The 22286-nt window shown below is 42.9% G+C and overlaps 1 protein-coding gene and 1 long non-coding RNA gene across 7 annotated transcripts in view; one reads left to right on the top strand and one right to left on the bottom strand.

The window, feature by feature from the left end:
• LOC149873907 (uncharacterized) overlaps nucleotides 1-12672 on the top strand; it is a 40648-nt gene extending 27976 nt beyond the window's left edge. The window contains exon 4 of the long non-coding RNA XR_016443075.1: nucleotides 10820-12672. This is a non-coding gene — a long non-coding RNA (uncharacterized LOC149873907). The remainder of the gene's footprint in view (nucleotides 1-10819) is intronic.
• Nucleotides 1-22286, bottom strand: part of MAP4K3 (mitogen-activated protein kinase kinase kinase kinase 3) — a 137978-nt gene that overhangs the window by 13423 nt on the left and 102269 nt on the right. For all 6 annotated transcript variants that reach the window (XM_090052713.1, XM_090052721.1, XM_090052732.1 and 3 more), the window contains 6 exons: nucleotides 21549-21628; nucleotides 12891-12951; nucleotides 12687-12804; nucleotides 8988-9046; nucleotides 5104-5207; nucleotides 3660-3831 (listed from right to left, as the gene is read on the bottom strand). In XM_090052713.1, the coding sequence (XP_089908839.1) occupies nucleotides 3660-3831; nucleotides 5104-5207; nucleotides 8988-9046; nucleotides 12687-12804; nucleotides 12891-12951; nucleotides 21549-21628 (594 nt within the window). The remainder of the gene's footprint in view (nucleotides 1-3659; nucleotides 3832-5103; nucleotides 5208-8987; nucleotides 9047-12686; nucleotides 12805-12890; nucleotides 12952-21548; nucleotides 21629-22286) is intronic.

Here is a 22286-nt window from a genome sequence, read left to right as displayed (position 1 = left end):
ACAATAAGAAAAAGTTTGGGAACTTCTGTTTTTAGACTATTTTCCACAGACACACATTGGTTTTATTTTTCCAAATTGGATCCTGTTTTATTCTTCTACCCTTGTTTATAAATCATACTAGGGACTATAGTATTAGTTCTCAGCCCTTGCTGCCATTTTCAGAATCTGCATCTGCAGGTTATTACCAATACAAGTACACCCTCTTGTAAAATGCTGCTCTAGATTACTAGAGTAAAGTAGCAAGGGTAACTTTCCTTCTGTGCTACAGATGCAGCTGCCTCCATCACAGCAAATGGGGAGATCTGACCAACAAGTTTGGATCAGTGGACTTGCCAACTCAAAAGAGAAGATAATTTATTTTATCAACATAACACAAAGCAACTCTTATTAATCTGTCAGATACTACAGAAATTCTAGAAACCTTTCATAAAGAAAATGAAAACCTAAATAAAATCTATTAGAGATGAGAAACTAGTAATCCCATAAAATATTGAGATAGCTGCAAATCCCCCAAATTAAAGATAATTAAATCCTTGATCCCGCTTAGGGTGAGGGGAAAACTCCACAGATGGAGGAACAGTAGAAACCGACTCACTGAGGCACCATTCCAATTTCAGGTTTCAGGTTCAGACTAGTATCAAAATCCTAAGAACAAACTAAATCTAGTGTCTAAACCAATGATTCTCAAGCAAGGTGCCATGAGATCCTTTTATGGGTGCCACAAGGTGCCAAGCAATATTAGCACTGTTAAGTGTACAAACACTTACACATGCTTGATAAGATAAACTAGTCAGAGGGGACCAGCAGGCAATGGGGAAGTCCCTGTTCCCCCGCACATTGCCAGGAGTGACCAGGAATAACGGTCACAAGCTGGGAGAGGATAGATTCAGACCAGACATCAGGAGGTACTACTTCACGGTCAGGGCGGCTGGGATCTGGAACCAACTTTCAAGCGAAGTGCTGCTGGCTTCTACCCTGGGGGTCTTTAAGACAAGGCTTGACAATCACCTTGCTGGGGTCGTTTGACCCCAGTACTCTTTCCTGCCATGACAGGGGGTTGGACTTGATGATCTGCTCACGTCCCTTCCGACCCTAGAAACTATGAAACTATAAACCCCGAGATTTGAAATAGGAATCCATATTGTTAAAAACATTTTTGACCTGCTGTGGTCTTTCTGTATTCTTTGTAATAGGAGAACTGCTCTATTATTTTTCTGTACTCAAAACAAGTGATAGTTAACAGGTGGCATTTCCAAGGGAGCCTTAAGTCTAAAAAGACTGAAAATTAATTGGCTACACTTAAGTGGTAGAAATCTAGGCTTGCAATATCTAGTATCTTTACGCTGTTCAAGCTTTTATGACACACCAGTATTGCCCTAGCTCTCAGCTTAGAAAAAGGATGAAAACTTAATTTTAGCCTTTGCTAACTATTAAGGGAGAAAAGACAGAGGCAGTTCACTTTTTTTTTTTTTTTGGAATGATGAACTGCACCTCTCAGCCTTCCAGCTGTGCAAGGTCCTGGTAGTTCTTTTCTACCCCGACTGAGGCTCTGCTCTGATCTTAGTGCTCATCAGACAGTGGATGCTCTGTTTTAGAGCAGCAGCTGGTAACCTACAGCCTGCAGGATGGATCTGGCCCACTGAAACTTTGGGTCCAGCCTGCAGATCTGGGACTTCAGCAGTATGCCACGATGGAGGGCACCTTCTGCAGGTGTTCTCCCTGGGCCACTGAGGAGATAAGTGGTAGTGGTGGTAGGGTGCAGGTACCTGCCTGACTCTGACCCAGGGAGGATCATTTCAGCCCATAGCTGGAACAGGTTAGCAACTTCACTTTAGATCACAGAGAAGAGCGTTTGAGAGATGAAGAAAATGTAACACACAACCTTTTCTCCCTGTGACTTAGCTGTTGGGATCACAAGGACTGGAGAAAGTAGTTTACTTTTCCTCCACAGAGCAAATATGATTTGGTACATTTCATAAAAGTTCCACTGCCTTGTTATAAGAGTGCACACAGTGAAGCGGCTCTATGTGGGGAGCCTAACTCAGATGCCAGAAGGCACCATTGCTTCTGGAGAAAGATGTATTTTCTGAGCCAATAATTGAGCCTGTCAATCACCAGAGGGCGTATGCATTTTCTGATTTGTGAATGCCATGCAAATGGAACAAACATAATTTTCAAACATTTCCAAACAAATGCTAAATGCATAAAAACAGTTATTTGGCAGAAGCCATTTATAAGCCCCACATACAGCTCACTTTTGCCGCTTTTTATTGCACTCTCTACATGCTGCCAGCAGAGGACAGGGGAAGACTGATTGAACAGCATTTTTTAAATGCAATTCTGACAGAATAGGGAAATAAGGCCTCTCAAAAACATACACCAGAAGGTCATAAAATGACTCAAGAATACTAGGATAGATGCAGTAAGTTAGAAAAGTATGAGAAATGTTAAACTGTCCAATTAAGAAAAGGAGCGTATTAGAAAGGGACAATGAATTCTGTGTCTAGAAAGCTCTACAACTAATGCAGATAATGCTGAAAGAAGAAAGAAAAAAAGCAAAAGAATATTTTTTTAAAAAGCCATTTTTAATTTAGTAGGAGAAGCACCGAGAATGCTGGAAGCCATGCAGCTACATAGAGAAGTGCAAATTTGAAAATGTTCCACAAAAACTATGTACACAAACAATATATAACTGATTAGCTATATCTGGAAGGTCTAAGACTGATCATATTCATTTATGTAGCTGTCAGTCTGAGATGTTCTTGTGTGCAGCAAGAAAATTAGCAGACATCTCTTAGATGGGAACAGTGCTACAACACTATCTTACCAGTGAGGTTTGTGCGTAAGTATTGAGATAGGACCACTTCTAGCTCCACCATGGAACAAAATGAAAGTGCCATATCATACTTTGTCCTGCTCCTAGTAACAACGAAGGCCCTAAAACTGAGCTACTTCACAGTTTTTACAACTGAGATTAGGACTACAGTCTGGCTCACTGCTGCAACTGGTTTTCAAGGGGCTTGCAAAACAATCCTGAAAGGCTTTATCCACCCAACTTCCCTCTTAAGGTTCTGCCACTGTGCTACTCACATCCCTACCAAACATACCAAACATACAAAGCTAGTCAAAGGAAGTCCTGGCTTTTTGCTCCTGAGTACAAGGCTCACCTGCCATTGCTTCCATGAATAAGGGGGAGAACAGTATTTTCCCTCTCTCGGTAACTGGAAGCTAGCAAACATGTTTTATCTTACTGATTCCCTGCAGCAGGCCCAAACTCTCTTATGACCTGCCTTCAAAGGTGGTGACCAGCCTGAAATTTTATATAAATTCATTTAAAAATTCTATGTAAAAGAAAATCACTGTTGCAAATTGAAACAAACAGAATTCTAGTACAAACCAACTGAAGGCAACACAGGCAACCATAACTCTGGCCTGTTTATTTAAATCGTACAAAACAATTCTCTTAGTCTAAAATTTTCGTTTGAAAGGAGAAAGTCAGTCATGCACAGCTAGGAGTCCATTGTAAAGAGAATACCCAACGTAACCTTCATGAAAGGATCACTCTATCACCCCCCAAAAGGAAATTATACCTCACAAGCACTGCACTAATAATAAAATACCAAATAATGTTTGGGAATTTAATCATAAAATGCACAAACCTGTTTCTGTAAACCACGAAGAGGTAGAATTTGGGTTGACAGTCTCAAACTTCACCACCTGGTTGAAGTCTCTCCCTCTAGTGACACCAACACAAACTAAAGGGAACTCCTGTTCAGGTACTACCAGCATTTCAAACAATCTTAGTGGACAAGGTACAGGAAAATCAATGTGCTAAATTAAGAAACAAAAAAAACTGTTAGAGAAAGTCAAACAAGTGAAAAAGTAAACAATTTAGTAGGTGTCATTATTAGACAATTAAAACAGCACTATACATTGGATAGAATAATTTTTTAAAGTTAATAGCACACTCATATAATATCATAATTATTTTCAAGTATAACAGAATTGACAGGTACAGAAAATCTGATTCACGACGACAATGAGGTCCTCAAGTCAATTTTGTTGCAACAGCCTGACTTTCATTTAACTGTCTTCTGATGGTTGCCTGCAGGAGACTGCCACTTGTGAGTGACATTGCTGCGTGAGGTGTCACACAACCACTGCTTCCCCCAGCTGACAAGACTATGGCTGCTACCCTTTCACGTACATTAACCAGAATGGCCGCAACTATTTAGATGTTTTCAGAAGGGGAAAATATGATTTTTAAGTGAATAAAATGTCACAAATTCTATGGCAAGTAGGTCATATTACCCCTTCAAGTTTGGCAGCAATTCAGTTACCCATTTAGGTTCTTCCCTCAACTACCCCAAGGCTCTTGGGGAATTAGGTAGAATATTCTCACTGGATACCTCTATGACACTTCCATGGAAGTGCTCTCATTCATGGAAACATTTGAAAACAGACCAATGGATCTTGGAATGGCATATGAGCAGGGAAAAATGAGGTTAGCAGTAGCTAGGAGAAAAATATAGGAACAAAACAAATCATTCACATCTGCTACTAAATTAATTATTAGGGACCTACTGAATTCATGGCAGAAGTGAGGTGCGCTGTAGCTACTTTAATCTTGCCGGTTTACCTATGCTCCTCCCCTCCCCACTGATTGGTGGAGGGGCCCTGCTTACTCCTCATCATTAAGGAGGCAAAAACTGAAGTTTTAAATATGCCACCATTTTTGCCTCCTGCCACTAATTGGCTGAGAGGCCCTGGACAGTCCCGCTGTTTGCTGCTGAGTGGTGGGGAGGCAAAAACAGTGCCATGTTTAAAACTGTGGTTTTAGCTTCCCTGCTGATTAGCAGGGAGCAGCAGGGGACCTCCGCTAATCAGTAGTGGGAGGTTGGAGGGGGAGCAAGGGGCAAGGTGCGCACGGGGGAACATGCAAAATTAAAGGAGCCACTGTGCATTCTACTTCTGCCGTGAATTCAGTACCTCCCTACTAATCAGTTAAAAATAAAAGCATCTATAAATCTAAAGCTGTGCTAAAAGGTTACCCTCTAAAGAGAAATTAATTCCTGTTCATGGACATCTTATTGTAACATTTACCTTGATTAACATAAACTTCTGCATTGGTTCAACCCATTCCAACAAAACAATGCTAGTCTGTAGTGCTCCACAAAGGTATTTATGGCCTGTGTAAGGATTCCTCACTGCCAAGAAAGAAAAGGCAAAACATTTACTAAGTATAAACATTTTCCATCTAACTTAACATAGTCCTTGCCATTCTGAAAATGACCCAACATAAGAAAGGACTCTTGAAACACCCATTTCCATTCCTAAGAATTGCATTCTTAGGCAGTGAGCTCCTAGAAAGGTTAAGGGATAGTCTTCCCTTTTGGAGTTTCGACTGGCAGCTGCTCCTTCTCATCCCTTTTATCACTATTCAGTTAAAACTCATTTAAAGAGAACATTCAGGTTGCACATTTGGGCAAGGAAAAGCCAGGACATGTGGTGTCACTTGTAAACGGCCTCATAGGGGCTGGACCCGATGATCTTCCAAGGTCCCTTCCAGCCTTACAATCTGTATGAATCTGTATGGCCAACCTCCTATAATTCAGGCATCAACAGCTTATTAGAACTGTAAATGACAAAGCTATGAAGTCTCTGCCTCAGAGCACTTACAGGCTAATGATCTGAATTCAAAGTCCATTTGACCCACTTTGTGCCAAGATTCTCATTTAGGCATACGAAAATACAGATAAGTACCAAACAGCATTTATAAAGGTACAGAGGAAGACCAGGCACCTATACCCCACTGACTTTCAATAAAATTAAGCAGATGAAGTCTACTGGGAATACCATCCCTACCCCTCCTTGACATTCCAAAAATCTATCTGCATCTTTCAGCACCTAAAAATGCCTTTGTAGATCCCCCCCTTTGTGCAACATCTCACTCAACCCATCTGTAAAATGGGGGGAATGATACTCCTAAGGTAAGGTTCAACTCAGGAACACAGAATGTGACATGTGCAATAATTAATACCAGTAAGTGGGAGAGGTGATATTCAAACTCTTCCAGTTCAGTGCTGCTTTCCCTAGGCCAGAGGAACTGTTACTGGTACTGCAGCATCTGACTTCCATCACAGGTGCCAGTTCCAACCCTACCAGGTGAGCAATGTCTAGGAATTTCCAGATGCTGACTACTGTAGAAAGAAGCAGCCATGTGCTAGCTAGCCTTCCAACAAACAATGCCTGGCTTACCAGGACAACCATATGATTACAAGTGGGGTGTACTGCCAAGGTCTCTATTTAGCATTTGAGGAGAAAACTTGCAGACAAATAAGTTTTACAAGTTATATTCTAAAGGTATTTAAAGAGATTATATCCACCAGAATTTTTCCCCCCAGTATTTTCCCATCTTTCAGGCAGACCTGAACATATTTCTTTCAGCAGTCCAGAACATCAGTCCACATTTTACTGAGGCCAGATATCTCAACCAAGTCAAAGCCTCATTAGCAGGGACCCTAGTTTTCCCTGATAGAAAATCGCAAGTTCTCTGATAAACCCCTCCCCAAAATCCACAGTTACAATGAAAGGCCACTATATATATATATATATATATATAGAGAGAGAGAGAGAGGTATGAACACAATGTTTTCTTAATATATTTACAATTTTAAAGCAATTTGCAAGACTACCTGTGCCTCACTCACTATAATAAAATAAATTTTAAATACCTCTACATTTTGGTATTTGATTGGGGGTTTTTTATTATGGAAAAATGAGATATCCCCCTGCCCCCTTAGTTCACAGAATGCAGGTCCAGGCCCCTCACTCTGAAACCACAGCCCCCTGGCCCTGCTGGTGCCCCTTGTCCACGACCCATATCCCCCTGCCTCCCCCAGCTGCCAGGACTATAGGGTCAGGGACCTGGGTCCACATCCCTCTGTCACCCGCAGCAGTGCCTGAGCCCTAGCTACCACCCACAGGAGGCAGCAGCTGCTGTAGCAGAGTGCAAAACCTCGGTCCCCCAACCCTGCTGCCTGCCCACTGACGTTACGGGCAGGTGTGGGGTCGGGCTCCCTGTCCTACTGCCCTTCTCCAGGACCTGCACAGCCCAGCAGATGTGACCCAATGCTGCAGGGCACAGCGGGGAAGCTGCTTGCTGCTGCGAGGTCTACACTGCCCTGACGAGGTGTCCCCTCCTGGCACGGCAGCAGAAGGGGTGGCAGCTGCAGGGCTGTGCCCCTCACTGCTCTCACTTACACACAGGACACCTCACTAGGGAAGCATGGAGCTTGCAGTGGCAAGCAGCTTCCCCATGCAGCCTCGCTCTGCCCTGCAGCAGTGCTTCCCACCTGCTGGGCTATGGAGGCCCCAAGGGAGGGCAGCAGGGCAGGAAGCCCACACCCAAAGAGGGCAGCCTGCACCTGCCTCCACCCCCTGAACAGATTTGGGGGGGTACGTGTCCCCCCCCACCCCACTGGGAGTGCACACAGCAGTGAGGAACTGGCCCCAGCACCCTGGATAAGCCACCTGCAACCCCATTCTGCTCCCCACTAGGGCCCTGTGGCTGCGCATTGCAGCCCTGGGCTCCAAGCAACTCCTGGTTGGGCAGCACCCTATCCCCAGCCCCAGTCCCACCCAACTCCCTCCCTCTCTATGGGGGCCTCATTTAAACTCCCCCAACTTACCTGCTGGAGCTACTCTCCAGGTTGCCTGGGCCCCCCCCGCCTGACCGCCCTCCTTTGGCTCACCCCAGTCCCCTGCAGGCTGGAATTCTGCCAGCCTGCAGAGAGCTCTTTGTAAAAAAGAGTAAAATCTGCAGGTTTCTCTGCTAAAATGAAAAATCCACCATTTCCTCAGGTAAAGGGGTAAAAATCCATGTTTTTCTCTGTTTTCCCACAAGAAACAGAAAACCCAGATCCTCTGCTTATTAGGTTAGGCAACAAATAAACGTATAACAAAGGATATCTATCGCCCGAAAGAATTTTACAAGCCCAAAAGACATTACAGGTGGATAAGACAAACAAGTGACAAAGATGCACTAGCAGCACTTGGGAGATTTTCAAAGACACAGATGGCAGTTAAGCACCTAACTCTAATCAACTGCCTTGTAAAGCTCCTCCTCATCCCCCACAACAGGGTGATACTGCACTATTGCTTATGTAAGAAACTGAAAATGTGCTCTGTGTTGTGTGCTTACAGGGAACTACACCACGTGATCTGAGAGTTCATGCAACAAGTACTGTGTTTTCTTACAAACTGCGTACCACCATATAAAAAACCCCCCAAAACCTCACCTCATTTTGGGAAGGCAGGATGAATGATGACATTTACAGAGTTATGGCTGAATCCTGACCATCTATACAGGCAACAGCTATAGTTTAACCCTCTTACGGCTGCTGCCAAATTGGCAAAAGCTATTGTTAATTCAGCAGCAGCTGTGAAAAGGTTGAAACAAACTGTGAAACTATAACACCCTTCCCCATCCTTGGCTGTGAGGACAATCCCTGTAGCTATTACAGAGTCCCTGTGCTTCAATTCCAGTGCAGAAATCAGCCTTTCTACTGAAAGCATGCATGCCAGTTTTAGAGGTATGGTTTTTGGGAAAAGTCCATGTAAGCACGCAAATACAGCGATTTTCCTGCTTTTTATGAACATTTACTGAACAGAAACCTTTTGGTGCTTTGTGGCAACTCTTAAGTGGTGGCTGCACTGGGCCCTACTTTACTTGGCACTGTTTCTAGAGAACCTACACTGGCCTTTTAGATTTTGCTAGAGCTGCAAGAAAACAAAGCAGACCCACAGCATCAATCTATATTAATCCAAACTGCTGAAGGCAGTGCCAGAAGTCATTGTCCATAGTTGAATGTTAGCTTCCTATATGCCACCAGATAGATTTTTCATGAAAGGCGGCCTAAACACGTGATGTAAACAGTCACCAAATATTCTATTTGCTGAAGTATCTTTGGTGTGCCATTACTTACCAACACAACATTTTTGACACCATTTGGTGTCAGGAATTTTAGTAGATACAGCAAACTTCCTACAGGATACAAAAACAAAATTATTAATCTGCTAAAAACAGCAACTCCATCTCCTACTTATTAAGATGCGCAATAAAGGGAATAATATCCACTCAAAAGAACTAAAACAAGGGAATCATACGGTACTTATCTATTTTTTTCTTGAAAACAATACCCCTAGCACATTTATAGACAGACATGTTTGTCTCCCCTGGAGCTTGGAAGCAGTTAAACCTAACTTACAGTAACTAGAGCTACTATTTGCGACCACTTATCCTTCAAAATGGACAACTCAAATAATGCTTTGTCCTGCTTAGAGAGCTACCTTTTCTTCCACTCCAAACAAACTATAACAACTACTTTCACTTTTGGCATTTAACCTATAAACAGGCCCCCTACTGTCATAAATTTCGTGCAAGCAATAGAAGTACAAAGTCATTTTTTTATTTTATTTTTTTTTAACTTTGGCTGTGTTTCATTGTTTGTATTGGATTTAACTCTGAGTTCTTTTCCTGGTTAAATATGATTCTCCTGTGAGATTTTTAAGGGCAACCACAGTTCAAGGTCTTTTACTGCAGTTAAAATTAAACCCCAAAACATGGGGTCAACTTATATGCAGGGCTAATTTATAATCAGAACAGAACTTATAATTAGATCTGAAGGATGACAGTGAAGTAGTTTTGGGCATACCTGTGGGAAAAATTTGCAGAAGGTTTATGAAAAGATACAGTGGTGGGGGTGGAGGCTACATCCAACAGAGACAGAGAAAAGGACATTAAAATATCTGAACTGCAAGATGGCAACAGCTTGAGCAAGACCTTTTGGTCATATGGATGAACAGGAAAAGTATCTTAAAGATGATATCCAAAATGATTGAGCTAAAATGTGAACACAAGTTGTATGTGAGAATCAAGAGAAAGAGCAGGGTGGAAGATGTTAGACAGATACAATGCATAATTGATAAGGTGTTGGCCACAGTTGCAGAGAAAGGATGGATGGAAAAGACTTTGGAAATAGGTAGTTTAGGAGGTTTGGTTTTGCGTTGCTGAGCTTCAGCTGATGATCAGACATTCAAGTACAGGGAAATGAGAAAGTCTAAAATTTTAAATTGAACAAGTTACAAGTTTGTAGAAGAGGCAGATTATAGGGTCATCAGCAAAGACAGGACATTTCAATTTGTATTTGTAAAGGGCATTATACATAAGCAAGGTATCCAAAGAGAAGAGAAAGGCCAAGAATGGAGCCATGATGGAACAGCACAGGAAGATGGAGAGAATGAAGAAGATCCCATTAATAACACTGAATAACCTACTTGAGAATCATGGACAGAACAAGGAAAGGACTGAGTTTAACAAAACTTTCCTTCTTTCGTTTCAAGGGAAAAAAAACACAGTCAAAAAGGGCTGACAGGCTGAGAAGGAAGAGGAAGATGAAGCACTGCTTCAAGCTATGGCAGGGAAGAAATCATGAAAGACTTGGCAAGAACTCCAAAAGAGTCAAGGAAAAGAAGCTGGTTTGGAGACCATGACGATTGCAACCTGTAGCACTCTGCTACCACCAAATGTTCTATCTAAGCCTCATAAATCAAGCTTATAACATTCTGCAAATGTATGTGCTGAAGCCCATGCAGCTGCTTTGAATTCTACTTTGCATTTTCTCTTCAGAGAATTTTACTCTCACTTCATTTACATTTTTCATACTGAGCTCATTCTTCAGGAAGCTCTTGGCAACCATGGTAAAGTGCTTTAGGATGCAGTAGAAAGATCATTTATCTTGCTATTTCTGTATTTCAGATATGCATTTTGTAATCTGCACGGTTACTGTGTCCTGTGGATGCCTTTTACTGAGGGGAAGACGACAGCAAACAGCAACGTGGAATATCAAAATTACTGTCCTGCTTATGTGCATTGTGACTGCCCTTTCCATATTCAGGCAGCACAACATTTTTCTTGGGATGTGATGGGACTAGACAGGAAGTTTCCTGAGCCCTTTGGAATGTAGATGAAATGTCATCTTGTGCTGGAGCTATTTTGGTAATCTCATGATGATCCTGACCTTGTAAAATTGACCACATTGGTCCACTGCTACTGGTGTTCTCAATCTGCATAGCCTCCTGGCTAATGGGGAATGAGGAAAATAAGACAGTATGGAGACAAACTGTGAAATAATTCATAAAGTGGGTGAGATAGATGTTGCAAAAATCAGATTTAAATTCCAGGGAGAATACAGTTTTGGTTCATTTAACAGCTGTCTGCAGGCAACTTCACAGAAACCTTTCCTAACTATGATTAATGAATTCAGGGCTACAAATTGTATCTCAGAAAGCTGGGAATCATAACTGCTGCTAAGTCCATCTGTTAAGAAGTTATAATACTGTGAAGTACTCTGGTGATCTGTTCTGCCTTATAAACATCAATGCCATCTCCAACCTGAATCCTCAGTTAGGTTATTTTCACCATTTCTCTCTCTCTCAAGTAGAAGGTATGTTATGGCTCATGGAGGCTACGCTAAATTGCAAACTAATCCCCTTGGGGTAGCAGACTGGGTCTTTAATTTGACACCTGGACTATTTTGAGACACCACAGCCTCCTAAGGATCGCTCCAATTTTATACGATGTTTGCTGGCAAGTATCATCTGTGGGACTCCATACAGAATTTGCATTACATTTATTGCCAGAGCTTTGTAATCTTATTGTGAAAAAGTACTTCTTTAACCTTCTGTTTTGGTCTAATGAGAAAGTTTCAAAAATAAAGAGGAAAGGAACTGGAACAGAAACTTTTATTTTAGAAACAGGTTTATTTTAAGCTATCTACCTATTCACTATGCAGCTAAGTACACTTATTCCTCATTTCTTCTCCTAAGGAAACTTGTTCTGTTGCTTCTAAATCTAACATATACTCCATTTCCTATGGGAGTACCTCATATTTAAGAGGACTCCTTATCACTAGAAACAGAGTGAAGGAGGAATGCACAACTCCAGGCTTCTGCAGGTAAATAAAGGATAATTATGGATTCCTGTATATCCAATGTTTCATGGATCTAAGCATTCATAATTTTGTCTTTTTAAACCAATGCTGGGTTGGCAGCACAATATGGCGCAGTCACACTCAGCCTCTGCTGGGGTGATTATTGTTTCTGGTTTTATTAGTAGCTCCGTGGTTACAAGACTTGTCTCTGAAAAGAAAGTATCCTTTCTTTAATACCTCAGGCTGGGACAAAAGTTGAACACTTCCTAATCGGTACTGTTTCAATCTCTTCCCCCTGGTTCTTGTATAAATATACCTGAACCTGACTCCCAGGGGTTGTTTTACAACAGAAACAGCCAGAGCTTCCCTGAAGGAACAATTTGTAGCCTTAGAAACACATGAGTAATTCCAGAGTGGTAAAGGGATCAGAATCAAACCTAAAGCCTCTCTCTGGGCAAGAAAATTAAATATGGAGAATTCAAGTTTTCATGCTGGAATACACACAAGTTCTTCTCTTGATTTATGTGCTTATGCTCTAAATAATGCCAGTAGGAGGAATTCATTTGAACCTGAACTTGAGACTATAGCTGCAAATTACTTGGAATCCCCATTATTTCATGCAAATATCCTGGAGTCTCAGAATTAAGGTGTTCCACTGAACATTGCTGATACATTTAAGTAATGTATATTTACCTAGGGAGTATTCTGTCAGGAAGCTTGTGTGCTGGAATAGCAACAGGTAACTTTTGCATTTGTCGTGCATAATCAAAGAGACCTGGTAAATTATGTGAATAAAGCTGAGAAGCTTTACCTGAAGATTAAAAAACAAAATAATGTTTCAAATATAAAATAAACTGGGCTCAAATACTGACATTCAAAGATAACAGAAACTCTTACCAGATATTGATAACAAGCAATTGTTCATTACATACAACCACGTGCATCTTCGGGGAAACAACTGTTAAAGAAAAGATACATTAAATTTAATATGCACAAAAGGCTATATAATGCAATAAATTTATAAGTTACTATCTGGATAAACAACAAAACCGAGTTAACGTTGCTATCTGTTGGTAACAAAAAAGAGCCTGAGAAAAGTTAAACAAATAATATTTACACAGATTTTAGAATTAATGATATATGTTGTAGCCATGGTGGCCTAAGAATTATAGACAAACAAAACTCTTGGGTTAGAGGCAATATCTTTTATTAGATCAACTAAATAGTAGGAAAAAAATTTCTATCGCTGAAATATGGAAGATACCATATTTTAGCTGTCTAGAAATGGAAACTTCATTGCTAGCCAAGAAAGACAATTTTTTCACCTCCCTGACTGACACTGGACACTAGTGCTGCGCAGAGCACGTAATATTCGATTCGACAGCCATGTCGAATATTAAATCGGGTCCCACTTTGATTTGCCGTCCGTTTCGAGTCGAAGCTCAGTCGAATATTCGAGCTACTTCGACTTCCCTATAGGCTATAATGGGTAAGGTTGAAGCAGGCTATAACTTTGGCATTTCTTGTCTGATCTTGATGAAACTTGGTGCCCTGTGCAGTCTCATCCCTTGTAGCGGGAGGAAAGAGGCTGCATCCGATTTTGGTGGGGGGGAGAAACTGCAGCTCTCCCGCTTGCAACCCCCCTTGTTCCCCTTCGTGCAGACTGGCCAGTGTGGCCATCTGCCTTTCCACCCCACTTCATAATGTGTTCCTTCGTATGTAAACTGGAACCTCTAAGTGTGCTGTGCGCCACGGATTAGATTTCTGGATGTTATGAAAATGTGTTTATGTGTGTAGACAATATATTGAGAAGCACTGGTGTGGTGGAAAGAATGAATGATGTATTAAAAAAAAAATTATAAACTAAATTCCTATATATAGAATAGATCCTAGGCTACTACTAACCCTATCCAATATAAGCGTAAACTAATATGAAAATAGTTACAAAATAAAAGCACAAAGTTCTCAGAAATCCCTGTCGCTGGCGTTGCAAGCAGGGAATCTGTTGAAGATCAAGGCTTCTAGCTGTCATGGTCTGATGCAGAGGTGCTGGAGAACACCAGCAGCTCAGAAACTGACCCCAAGGCAGAAAGCAGGGGAGCTGAAAAACTGAGGCCTTTTATGAATTTTCTCTGTCCCTCCCCCAGAGCACTGGGATTGGAAGAGACCTCAGAGAATGCTGACAGGTCACTGGCTAGCCACACATGTCAGTCATGAAAGCACTCCTTCCCCCTCTCCCTCCTTACTTTCCTTTTTCCCCGCCCCCCCACAGGGAATCCAGTATAGGCAAGTCGAATATTTGACCCGCGCTGTTAATATTCGACTACTGGTATTCGATTCAACAGCTATTCGACCACTACTATTCGACTCAACTTTCACTCTTCAAGGTCGAATATGTCAAATATTTGTTGAATCGAATATTAAGTCGAAGCTTTGCACAGCCCTACTGGACACCTCCAGGGATGAAGCCTGCCTAATCAACATATCACAGAACAACTCTCTCCCAAAATGGCTGAGTTACCCAGGGGAATAAACTTCTATTCTCTCCATCCCCTGTGCAAAATGAAGTTTCTTTTCTACCCGGGAGACTTTTTACAATATTTGAATTCTCCTCAGCCTGAAGAAGCGTGTTTGGACCCAAAAGCTTGCAAAGAATTTTTTTTTGCTACTATTTAGTTGGTCTAATAAAAGGTATTGCCTCTAACCCAAGAGTTTTGTTAGGTTAGAATTAATTAATAGAATTCCTGGGGTATACATAAACTGTATATTGGGGTGGTCAATTATTTGGGCTGGGGGGACATTTAGGGAGTTCTGATGAGCTGCTGTGGACCAGGTCAACACCCTCCCCCACACCAGAACTCCCTAAGTGATAGATTACTAGACCAGTTCAGGGGTACTGGACAGAGGAGCAGGGTCTTAATGGAGAATGGGCTGGGACCCCTGCGAGCAGGGCACGCTTAGCTAGGTGATGGGGATAGGGCTGTGGGCAGTGGCATCTGGGAGTAGGATGGGTGGGCAGGCAGGGCCAGGATTGTGGGGCAGTGACAGGATAGAGCTGGGGCCCACGGCAGAGCCATGATCTGCTCCCAGTATGGTCCTGCACTGCCACCACTCCATGATCCTGACCCTAGCCACCCATCCTGCTCCTGGCCTAGCCACTCATCTCTGCCCACCTGTGGCCCATCCCATCTGCCTGGCCAAGCGTGCCCTGCCTGCGATGGTCCCGGGCTGGTTTTCACAGAGACCCCGCTTGCCAGCCTGCTCCATCCGGTGCCCCTGGAGGAGACAGTGTAGGGCAGATGGGCTGGGGTGCCTAGGCAGCTGGGCCAGGTCTGGTGGGTGGCAGCAACACTGGCAGTGGCAGCCAGAAGGAGCTGCCAGGAAGCTGAGTCCAGCTGCTGTGCCACCCCAGTCCCACCATGAACCTGGGGGCAGCAGAGCCGGCTACAAACACCATGGCCCAGGTTCGCCCCCTCCATCTAGGCTGGCAGGGCTGCAGGACCCGAGTGGGGCAGAAAAAATCCCATGATGGGTAAAATCCAGCCCATGGGCCATATTTTGCCCACCCCGCTACACTTAGTGAAATTTATTTTATGTACTTGCTTTTAGTAAGATTCAGAGGCAGCATATAAAATGTTGCTTTAAGTTGACCAGAATTCTTATTTTAAGTAGTTTTCAAATTTAAATAGACAGCAATCTTCTCTATTAATGTAAAGCAGTACCAAATGTTTTTATTCTCAGTAAATGCAGCATGTTTGATTAAATTAGCAAGTCTTAAGATTGCCACTGGGTAGCATAATATGGGGTGGGTGAGCAGGGCACCAGTGCCAGGTGCCAACAGAGGTGCCAGAATGGCACCAGCTCCCAGCTGGGAGTTGTGATTCAGTAGGGGCAACAGTAGTAGCAGTGGCGGCAGCTGCCCCATGCCATTGCTGTTAGAGCAGCAGTTGGATGCATGCACACCATACTCCTGTTGTAGCAGCAACAGCTGGGGGGGGGGCACATTTTTTTAAATAAGTCCTCAAAGTAGCTAGGAATATTGTCCCCTCCCACACCACTCTCCACCAGGGTGCTCATTATGACCTGCTCATTATGTCTCTGACGATTTCCAATTCCTTTAAATCTATTTACTAATGCTAGCAGTGGTTTTCCTCTTTTCTGAGACTATACAGTTTTTGCCTTGACAGCTGAGTAAACTAGTTTCTGGTACACTAGAAAGAACAGTTTACTAACTGTGGTGTCTAAACACAAATTGTCATAGAGATCTTTGCAGTTGGATTTTCTTATTGCCCTCCAAAATCTTGGATATAACACACTTATATCCATTTAGTTCTAAAGTGCACAATTCAATTTCAAGAATCTAGTTTATATGTGCTCTCCTATATATAAAATTAAGTCCACTTCTGGAGATACTGAACATATTTTTAGAGGCCTCTCCATTTTTGAAGAAAGCTTGTGACTGATCTAAAGACTTTACCCTAAAAGACTTAATTCTTCTCAGCCTTTTTTAAAATCAGCTCGAAGGAAGCCATATATATCTCAACTCCAAACTGCTCACTAGAATAAGAGTATGATATAAGCCAGAGGTGCTAGTTTTCCTTTCTTCTCTTGTCCCAAATTTCAGCAGATCATATTACTTTAATTCAGACCCCTGGGACCTGTGTTAGCTTCTGACAGTTATGTAAGTACGCTTTCCATTACGACTCTGAGCTTGGACTGCAGTTAGACCAGAAGAAAGACAGAAAGGAAAATGATATTCCTAAAACTTGTGCCCCCACCCCTCCCAGCACTCAGTTCTCTGAGGCTATATACATAACCAACTATTCCTACTTTTGATTAAATCACTGATCACCTTAAAAAGGCTGTTAGGTAACAACACTCACTAGGCAATGTAATAAGGAGTATGGTAGTGATACAAGGAGAACAAAGGAAAGTGTGCATGTAATCCAATTTCACTAGTTATTTTCTCTGCTGTTTCATGGGGCGTATGTAGATGAAACGGGATCCCTAAAATGAAGTGGTGGGTTTTAAAAAACATTGCTTCAATTTAGGGCCGATTAAACCCGTGGCATGCACACACCCCACTGACTTACCTGCATCTCTGGTTGGGAGGGAAGGGTAAGCTGCCAGCAGGCAGAGCAGTCCCTGGGCTGCAGGGGGAGGTGGTGCTTCCCCTCAGCAACAGTGACCCCCTCCCAGGCAGCACCCACCTGCAGGCACCTGGCTCCGGTGGTCCCAGGGGGCACCACAGCCACAGCGGGAAGCACCGGGCCCGTGCGCAGCTCAGGCAGGCTCCCAGGGGGAAAAAAAAAAAATGCTCACAGCTTCTCTTGGGTAGAGCCTGCTTTCCTGGGCTGCTCCCAGGCTGCCTGCAGGGCTTCCTACAGAGCCCGGTGCTTCACTCCACAGCTGTAGGGGCAGCAAACTAAAAGTCCTCAGAGGAGTTTTAGTTTGCTGCACCCCAATTTGCCACTCGCATGGGCAAGGGGCAGTGGGGGAGGCCCTATGAGGATAGACTAAAGGGCCTGAACCTATTTAGCCTCCACAAGACAAGGCTGAGAGGGGATCTGGTGGCCATTTACAAACTCACTGGGGGGACCAGTGAGAATTGGGGGAGGCTCCGTTCTCCTGGGCACCACCTGGGTTTACTAGGAATAACGGCCACAAATTGTTAGAGAGAATTTCAGGAAGACATTACTTTACAGTCACTCTGGAATGGGCCCCAAGTGAGGCGGTACTCTCTCCTACCTTAGGGGTCTTCAAGAGGAGGCTGGACAGGTATTTGGCTGGAGTGATATGACCCCAGCACCTGTTCCTGCCCAGGGCAGCGGGTCAGACCTGATGATCTGTTTCGGGCCCTTCTGACCCTAAGCATTGCGATACTATGAAGTCATACAAGGCGCATTATGCTGCCGAATTTCCTACAGCGGCTGGAATTAATGCACAACACGCCGCCGAGGTGTGCAAAAACCAATACCATTAAAGTGGTGCAAAAGCATCTAGCCTGCTTTGAAGTGCCATGCACACACGCCCCTCGTTTTATCTACACACAGCCTTAAAATGCTTTGGCAGGCGAGGACTATCACATCAGCAATCTCTCTCAGGGCCTCTCTCAGTTTCAAGTTAACTTTAAACTAGCTAGCTTGACCATGAAGACAGCAGCACTGACCTCAAAAGGAGACAGTTCCACCCACTTTTTGCCCAATGACCTATGCTCCAGAGGTGGGAGACCTGGGTCCTAGACCTACCTCAGGCAGAGAGGGTGTGAGTACATTTATCTCCTCCTTCCCACAAAAGCATCTTACACAGGCTATGGAGGCAAGGATCTCTCAGCCCCAGCCCTACCACTGTAGGACTTGGGCTAGGAGATAAGGATCTCCTAGGTCTGGCCCTGCAATTGCAGAGCGGGGGCTGGGAGCTCCCTGCTGTCAGAGCAGAAGGACAGTGTCCCCGCCTGAGTTCCAGTGGCAGAGCTTGCCCTGGCAGCAGATACCTTCCAGGGTCAGGGAGCAACCTCTCACCCCCTGCTGCCTGGGAGCACATTTGCTCCTGGTCAAGTGTCTACATGTGCACTACTGTGTAGTTACTTATCACGAGTAAATCTGCTATTTGTATTTCCAGGTAGCAAATTTACTCATGATTACTCATGTGTAGACGCTGACTACACAATAATTAGATCTACTGAGCTGTAAACTGACTTGTGTAGATGCGTCCAGTATATGGCAGACTTACTTCTCAACTCAGCCTTAGTTCAGATGAGTCCATAGTGCTGTCCAGAGCCAACAAGTTGTTTATGCACAATACCAGAAGAACAGATTCTTATTAAAACCCTTTGAGCATTTTAATCAAACAACAATATTCTTTCTGCAAAAATCTTATAAATCAAATAAAAGCAGATTTTCACTATGCAGGGATTATGTTGATTTCTTTACATCTGCATTTGTACTCAAAATATTTTGAAAGCTCAGCCAAAAGATCATGCTTCAAAAACTATCAGCCTGAATGGGAAAAGTCTGACAAGGTTATGAGAAACCAAAAGAAATCTCTTAAAAATGGAACACTTTGTATAACTACAACGTATGTGGTTGCCGAGAAAAAGAAGTTACTTACCAGCAACTGGGTTTCTTTGAGATGTACCATTCCCATATACATTCTCAACTGCGTGTCTCATACCCCTTGGCCTCAACAGAAGCCTTTTTTTTTTTTTTAAAATCTTAGGAGATCCTCAAACATGTACCCTAGCCCAGCCCCTCCTGGTGTCCCACAAAAAGGGGATAATGGGTAGCACACACTTCCTGCTCTTCAGTTTCCTCTCAACCACATATCCTGTAGAATACTAACTCTGAGGAAGAAGGAAAAGAGTGGGATTCAAATGTGCACAGTATCACTGCCATAGACATATGAACTTTCTAAACAGCTTATCTGGTGGGAAATAGTAGGTCAAATGTCCTTTCAACAAATAGCAAGTACAGCAAAGCCTCTATACTCATGACAAATAAGGCTTTAGGAAGAAATTAGCAAGTTAATCTACTGCTCCAATTCAAAGTCTAACAAATCGAGGCAGGCACTTAGAATGAGTCCTTTGGGTCATTTTGATGAGGTTGTATAAGGAGGATCTGCCAAAAGATATTGAATCTCACCCATCCTACTTGCCAATGTACTCACTTGCCATTTTTACAGAGCTGGAGAAGGACACAAGTCATCATAGGTTTGAAAGGTGCTTTCAATAAAAATTTAAGAACTAAATTAAATTCCATTGGGGCAACCAAGTCCCTTACTTGCAGAAAAATGTTGAACTGGACCTTAAAAAAGCCTGAGGGCTGTCAGGTGAGGATGCATATGCTATCCTTCTAGAGGGGAGTGGAAGACAAAAACAACTGCCAGACCCTTAGCTGATGGAAAATAAACATGCTTGACTACAGATGGATAGATTTGGTAGTCTATACATCACTTTGCTCCAGCAGAGATATCTGGCATCTATTTGTTAGCATGGATTCTATACTACAAAACATTAATGAGCAATTGTAGCACAGCTGTCCATAACCATCAGAACGTGACATGCTACAATGCAGTGAAAATGCTACAGAAGCCCTCTGTATGGCCTTGAGTTCCAGTTTCACCTCTTTCTGTGACTCAGCCCAGTCTCCAAAGTGCACTCCCCAGTACACTGTCCACCTCCACAACAGAACCATAACATTTAGAGTCTGACTACAGCAAGCAGGAAGAACACAAAAAAAGTGCCTTTTTGGGGGGAAAGCTACAAAATATGATCACCTCATGGCACCATCTTGGAAGGGGTAGGGGGACAAACAAGGGGCAGGCACCATGCAGCAACATAATGGCTGCAGACTGCCCTCAACTGGGAAAAAAATTCTTAAACACTGTTTCTGGATCACCAGAGGTGTTTCCTGAGATATTTCCTAAGGCCTCAAGACTGCTAGGAACTCAAGAGAAATGCTCCTCCTCTACACAAGTGGTTGAGAAGAACTGAAGAACATGGCATCTCTTAGGTGTAGGTCCACAAGGAGGATCAGGGATATGGACACTTCTAAGTCTATGCCTTCACTGAAAGCTACTGCTATGTCTTCACTCAAAGCTTAGAACAGTAGTACTCAACCAGGGTGATGCAGAACCTGGGCGTGGCAAGAAAACCTGCCAGAGATGCTGCAACACCAGCACTACTGGCACTAGTGCAAGGTGGAATTGCACTGCATGCCTCCATTTCCAGAAGGCACATCAGAGCCAAACAGAGAAGTGGCTGCAGCAGAAAGGTATGCCTGCCTCCATTATGCAGGCAACCATGTCTTTTTTGCTGCATTTCCTCCTGGTTTGGCTCTGAAGTGCCTCCTGAAAACAGAAGCATGCAAGGCAGCTCTACCTTTTGGAGCAGCATTTATCTCTAGGCTGCCACTGCCAACAGGAAGAACTGTCCCACATGCCTCTTTTCGGGAGGTATGTTAGAGCTGAACCAAGAAGAGCTGCAGCAGCAATGGCATGTCTGCCCACATAATGTAATGTAGGCAGGCGTGACTTTCTCTTGCAGCTGCTTCTCAGTTTGCTTCCAGTGTGCCTTCTGATAACAGAGGCATGAGGGACAGTTCCATCTGCCCCATGTCTCTGTTTCCAGGAGACACCATGCAGGTTCAGACTAGGAAGGGCAGCAGCAAAAGCACACACTCCTGTCACAGCTTCTTCCTGGTCTGCAGGAGGCACTTGGTGTGGTGGCATGCCTATGATTATGTCTAATCAATTACTATCTTAATTAATCACAATTATAATACATAGTCTTTAAATTAGTTTTAAAAAATGGCGTGCTACTGAATTTTGCAGGAGTACCTTGAGTCTAAAAAGGTTGACAACCAGTGGTTGAGAAGCACAAGAAAGCTCACAAATGAGAATGTATATGTGGACAGCTGCTCAAAGGATTAAAAAACAAAACAAAACTACCCCCACAAAACAAACGAACCTTACATTCTGCATTATACTGAATTATTTTAATTGCTGAAAAAAGGCAAGGCCTGAAACTTTTCCTAAGTCTTGAAATAAAACACACACCTGTTCCATTGATGTTTCATGCAGTTCATTGAGATTCAGGGTATATATCCCTTCCTCTGCACCGAATATCAAGTACTGATCTATAAGGAGAGAGAGAGAAATTAAAATTAATCCATTCAGATTTTAAGAAGTGCATTATAACACATGTATGGAGCTGACTTCATGAAGAAACATTTTACTGAGAGAGTTGCATACATCAAGCAATCTGTTCTATTTAATTTTCCTTAGATAGGGAAATAGGAGAAAGCTGCAATAGTTTAAATTTGAAAAGCCCCACAAGACATTAAGAGGGACTCATCTTATTTCAGTTAAAATGACTGATCAAGAAAAATCCTACTGGAAGAAACTATATAAACATAAAATTTATGTAATTTCCTGCTATCAACATTACACATTTAAACTGACATGAAGATGTACACGCTAACAATTCAACAGAGTTTTTAGAAAGTGTCATTAACCCTTTCACAGCTATTTCTAAAGGGTGGTACCAATTGGAATGCTAAACCAGCTTTTTTATGGCAGGTCCATCAATTTTTGCAAAATTTAAGAAAATTCAAGCTCACTTCCCCTTCTTGGTTACAAAGGTCTGAACATCAACTGATACTGTGCTTTTGACCTTGCAAACAATACAGATAATGTAAATGTTCACTGAAAAGTTTGAACTGTCTCAACCTTAATAGGTGATAATTTAAATTCAGAAAAGATCAATATTTTGTTGCTGATCATTTTAGTACCAGC

This window comes from Crocodylus siamensis, chromosome 1, assembly GCF_052110815.1.
Source record: "Crocodylus siamensis isolate JL-2025a chromosome 1, ASM5211081v1, whole genome shotgun sequence".
Classification (NCBI taxonomy): Eukaryota; Metazoa; Chordata; order Crocodylia; family Crocodylidae; genus Crocodylus; species Crocodylus siamensis.
The sequence above is the reverse complement of the archived record's forward strand: the minus strand, read 5'-3'. Positions and strand labels throughout refer to the sequence as shown.